The sequence below is a fragment of the Littorina saxatilis genome, linkage group LG5, assembly GCF_037325665.1.
Source record: "Littorina saxatilis isolate snail1 linkage group LG5, US_GU_Lsax_2.0, whole genome shotgun sequence".
Classification (NCBI taxonomy): Eukaryota; Metazoa; Mollusca; class Gastropoda; order Littorinimorpha; family Littorinidae; genus Littorina; species Littorina saxatilis.
Window position 1 is genome coordinate 4,411,252 of NC_090249.1, and position 5,666 is coordinate 4,416,917.

At 42.8% G+C, this 5,666-nt stretch overlaps 1 protein-coding gene across 8 annotated transcripts in view; it reads left to right on the forward strand.

Annotated features, from left to right (window-relative positions):
* Positions 1-367: 367 nt before the first annotated feature.
* Positions 368-5,666, forward strand: part of LOC138966118 (protein 4.1-like) — a 142,959-nt gene continuing 137,660 nt past the window's right edge. For 3 of the 8 annotated variants that reach the window (XR_011455612.1, XM_070338214.1, XM_070338226.1), the window contains exon 1: positions 369-1,078. Coding sequence is in view for 7 of the 8 variants with exons in the window: in XM_070338214.1 (XP_070194315.1) it covers positions 998-1,078 (81 nt within the window). In the remaining variant the exon portion in view is untranslated. Of the gene's footprint in view, positions 1,079-5,666 lie in introns of all 8 variants that reach the window. The other 5 variants (XM_070338223.1, XM_070338224.1, XM_070338225.1 and 2 more) reach the window with 4 other exon arrangements.

Consider the following 5,666-nt stretch of genomic DNA (forward strand, 5'->3'; position numbering starts at 1 on the left):
GGCTTCTATCCAAACAAAGATATATTAATTTCCTAGAATAGAACCTTGTTCAATGAATTGTTCGTAAGGAAGTAGGTTAGCAGAGACTGGGAAGTAAGTCTAAATACACTTTACTGTCACTAAATAGACTCCATTATTGTAAGCTTCTACAAAATCTTCCCTAACTCCGTCATACCAGGCAATAAGGAAGATAAACAAACAAAAAGGGCAACACACATTGTACAATAATGATATCGAAACTTGATGGTTTGGCCTACATTCAATGTTTTGCCTGGAGCAAGCTTTTTTTCAAATTGCCAAAGAGAAAAAGATCATTTTTTCTGAAGTTCATTTCGCTCAAACGTTATCTTTTTTCAGGGGCAGTAACTGACGAGCTGACACTGAGACACTGCATCAAATTCCTCTGTAACCACTGATTCAAAAGAAACAGCTAATCTCTGTTTTGTCGGTGCAGCCGTACTGGGAACAGTTTCGATAACAGTGGGGGCATTTGATTATTGAACGAAACTGACACTTGCGCGCTGTTCAAACTCAGACGGCTCGGATGAATCGGGGATCGGATGAGGACAAGCAAGAGCGAATGGTTGACACATTTCTGAACTCGGCTTGAGCAGTGGCACGCCACCGTCTTTCTTCCCCTTCGCCGAGCAAGCGAAAGAAAACACGGAGAGTGAAAGCACAGGACTGTTCTGCTTCGAGCGCCCTCCGGAAACCCCACTCTTAGTTCGTGTCGCCTGTCACCACCCATCCCCCACTTGAGGCAAACGACGCTTGATCATAGGGATTGTGCACTCGCTCAGAGACGCTCCCTCTACGACGGCTGTGAAACATTTGGATGAAAATTGCCCTAATTTGGATCCTCGACAAACTTCAGTGAAAGTTAATTGGTAAATTGTGCCTGAACAATCTATCTGTGACTTTTCTTGGATTGTTTTCGCTTTTGGAGTAGCAGACGACGACGGTTGGCGTAACTTCGGCCAAGTGGGCATCCAGAACCATGAGGAACAGCACCAATGAAGAGCCCGCCAATGACCTCGACGTCAACGACAAGAAGGAGGTGGATGAAAACAACAAGGAGGTAAGTGATGACGATGATGGCGATACAAAGTGTTTGCACCTGTAGGTGAGAGGGTGAAAACGATAAAAATGCTTACTTGTGTAGATAATGATGATGATGATGATGATGATGATGATGATGATGATGATGAAGATGATGATAACAATAAAGCTGTGCTTGCACACTTTGAAGATGATGATAACAACCAAATGTTCCTGATCATGTTGAGGGTGATGATAGTCTGTGGAATTATTCCTATTTAAACGTGCGTGTCTGTGTATGCCTACCTCGCATTGGTATCGCATTGTTCGTTTGTGTACAGCAACATAACATGCATCTGTGCATTCAAAATGATTTGTTTGTTTGTTTGTTTTTTTGTTTGTTTGCTTGTTTGTCAATGCAGAAACTATAGATATAAACAAATATAGTCACTGTTGAGAATATGCTGTGTTATATGACTCCGCTATAAGCATTGCTCACAACCTATGTTTGTGGAATGCAACGTTTCTAAAGTTTATTGGCAATTTGCTCGTGAGTCTAAGGTTTTGACTTTGATTACGCCAGTGATGCATTTGACAACGTATTTAAATCCATACTGCTATACCAAATACATTTCTAATTAACTAAATCCGGAAGCATGCCTAAAGCCGCAAGGACATTAGTCAGTTGATTTCATAAGCTGAAAACGGGTTTCGCAAAATGAATCGTCACTCTGCCTTTATTCTGCGGTCCGCATAGGAAGGGTTTAACGTCCGTCAGGAATTCAAACGCTTCACATCAACATTAAGCATCGATCACGCGCGCCAGTCACGCACACCAACATTAATGTCTGTCTTCAGGGGGGGGGGGGGGGGGGCGTAAGCCGGGATGTACTGTCAGCAGCCTGTTGGTGTTCACCGTCAGTCAGCACTTTGTCCAATGACTTGTTCGTACAATGTATGACGCTGAGCTTGCTGGTTCGTGAATGTGCTGGAATGTTTTACCAAAATGCTGTATCCCGCCTAAGGTAGCATCTTGGAATAGCTCGCTTGGATGCACACAGTTTCAAAATCCCGAAGGGCTTAATTCAGCCTGCAATCTGACTATAGTTTTTAGGCAGTGAGGCAAGGCAAAATGAGGTTTGTTGGTTGGTTATTATGGTTTAATATCTTCTCTTCAGCAGATAGTGCTGTTCGAGACTGATGCAAGTTTGTTTCCTTTAGCATTTCAAGGCACAATGAGGACGTAGAAGACCAGGACATTCAAATAACATGTATCCACGTTACAATCTCGCTTGTTGCACTGCGTGAGCGTGGCCATATCTGTATCTGCCTAAAAACAAGTATGAGGTCAAAGATAGCCATGTATGTACATGTATTACAATGACAGGACAGTTTTTCAAAAACCTTGCCGTGTCAACAGCAACTTGCGGTAGTTCCTCAAGATAGCAAGTGCACCTGTAGCTATGGCTGATAACAAGGTGTGGGCGAAAGATGATGTTCTTTATTCTACGGGCAAAGTAAAATATGGCAAGAGATTTTCAAGGGTTTGTGGGCTAACAACAACTTGAGAGAGAATGAAAATACACGAGGGCATTTCCATCTGCAAAATCGCGAAAGAGCTACTCTTACACAGCCTTCAAGTAGAAACAACATGTGAGCAGATGCGCCTGCGCGCTACACTGTTTGAGGGGACTATTTGCGGATCCACGGACTCTTTTTTCCGGCGATGCGATTTTAGGTCACCAATTTCTTTTTCGTTTTTCTCCTTTTTTAAGCGCGAAACAGGTTTTGGGGCCCCGTTCTTTCTGCTGTGCGTCTTTTGTGCAGCATTTTACGTTCTTGACGGGCAAATATCAGACGTCATAGGATCGCCTCAGAAAGGCCGCTTGCTGGGAAGAAGTCTGTTTATACGCCTGGATGGAAAAAGTGAGAACTGGTTTGGGACCCGTAAGAAGAATGTAGCTTTATACCACCCCCCCCCACCCCCCTCCCCGCCACCCCCGGCCCCAAGGCACTGTGCGACCCATATTGTGAAAGAAGCAAATAACAAGGAATAAGACATTTTCAACTTTACGTTGTTACTAGTCCCCTTCTTTATTGGGTGGGTATGAAGTGAGGGTTTTCAGAAAGGAAATGCTTCGTAAAGCTTGAAAACTTTGAATGAATTCGATTGAAATGAAACCGAAAAGGTTCCCTTTTTTTTAAATAGACGACTACTTCAGAAAGGACTGCCTTTCTTGTTGTCGTTCAGTTAGTGGGTTTTTTTCCGCGTGAGACACTATCCGTATGGACATTTATTTACTGTTGGTTTTGCTCAGCATTGTTGTTGTTGTCAGTGTTGTTGTTGTCATCGTCCTGGTTCGCATTGCACGTGATACCCTTTGCACATTAATCTTTTTTTGTAAAATAAGTAATTGTATGTTTAAGCAAGATGGTACGAATCAGGTCAGGTCCCAGTTTTAGCGTCCTGTTCTGGATGAGTAAGAGATTTTATCACAGGTATCCGAACATGGCACCTTACATAACTGAACACGTGTCAAAACAGCATGGCTGTTCTTATTCTATAGCTGAATGAATAGTTTACACCACAGATATTTATGTAGATAACTTGATACGAGCAAGATGATAAGAACCAGCGGATGTCCTGTTTGTCTCGTCCTGTGGCGTATGACTATGAGATCTTGTCGCAGGTACTTAGATAGGGGTCCTTAACTGAATACACGTCAAACAGCATGGTCTTTCTGATTGTAAAGCTGAATTAACAGTTTACACCAGTGCAGCGCGTTTGTTATGTAGATCATACGAGCAAGATGATAGGAGCCAGTGAAGGTCCTGTTTTTACGGATGACTATGAGATTGTGTCGCTGGTACCTCAATACGGGTCCTTAACTGAATACATGTCGAACAGCATGGCCTTTCTGGTTTTGAATGGCGGCTAACTGCTGACGATGTCACACGTGATAACATTCAGTCGAGGGACCTGGCTTAAAATCTGTGCAGAAATTACCCAGATGTTTATCATGGAGAATACACGGTAGGCTAGGTCCTTTAATTGTTATGTCGACCATATGAGTCATAGCTTGAGTATACATTCAGACTTTAATCTTGCATCTTCTCAACGTCACCTTTGTAAAGAGCGTTATACAAATGTGTCACGAATATGCTGTCGTTTGCAAACAACAAAAAAAAGATTTAAAAAAAACCATCTTCTTCTTCTGCGTTCGACGGTTGTGTCTAGGGTCGCAGTTCCGCTGCTGTCGTGAACTGGAACGTCGCTTTCAGGTCTTCTGACGTTCCCCAGAGCTTGGTCTCCAGTGTAGCTCCTTCTGGCCAGATCTGGAAAAAAACCATCAACAGCAGAAGACCTGTCGGATGTTTACATTCATCGTAAAATATACATCACATTTTCCCCTTGCACAGACTTTCTCTAGCCTGTCACATTTTTGTCTTGAAGAATTAAATTATAAAAACCGAATTTGAAGAGACGGTGGCAGCTAATCTCCATAACAGACTTTGTGTGCCCGTTGAAAGAAAATGTCTTATATTTTGCGATGTATTTGTCTCCGATTTGAACATATTTTATTTACGTGTTAATATTTACCAAACGTAGCCCATTGCAGCTGTCCGACCAGACATTATACCTTTTCAAAGTCTTTTAATCCGGCTTTTTCAAAAGGTTCCGTTTGTTTTGTTTTGATTTTGTGTAAACAGATCACGAGAGAATGATTTTTTTTTTAAAGCTGGTTCAATTTTATTAATGCATCATTTGCCCGGTTACATTTGTAAATTTGAGATTTCCTGCCACTGACATTTGCACTGGCAAAACTGACATTTTCAACGAAAAGGATTTGTCCCTCCCAAACAAAATCAGCCAGAGAGAGAGAGAGGGGGGAGAGAGAGAGAGAGGGGGGGAGAGAGAGAGAGAGAGAGAGAGAGAGAGAGAGAGTATTCCATTTCCATAGAGGGATTCTGTCAAGTCGCCTACCGTTGTAAGGCTTACTATTGTATTGAGGTCAAGACGACCAAGTAACAACCGTGATGCTGCGGCGCTGCACATCACGTGCTTCAGGAGGTCAGGGGTCACGTCAATCTTTCGTGACTGGTTGTTCGAACGATAAATATCATTTCCTGGACCACTCATAGTTTTAATATTTCACAGAAATCAGCATCAACATGAATGAAAATTGGCAAACGACAGTGGAGCAGAGCGGATACGGTGGAGGAGGTAGTAGAGATAAGTCGGAGACAGGGGAGTAGAGGAAATATAAGATTTATGAAGGGTTATCAAAAGCAACAATTCATGTTTTTGTCTTAGCCAGGTTCAGACAAGCAGAAACTCACTTTCGTTTCTGTAGCTGGGCTTTGCGCACTTGGAAACTTACACATACGTAAAATTCCCCTCATGTAAAAAATAAATCTACAAGAACAGGGACAGGGGATTGTTTCTGTGATAAGACCCCATTTCCGCTGGCACCAGCATCCCACTGCCAGGGAAACCGGAATGAAAGGGGGAGATTTCTTGCAGACGGAAATATAGATTTTTCACAGATCCCGGCCAAAGATACGTACGAGGGGCAAGCCAAAAGTAACCTCGCTTTATGGGCACTGCTGCCTGTAGTCCCTTCGTG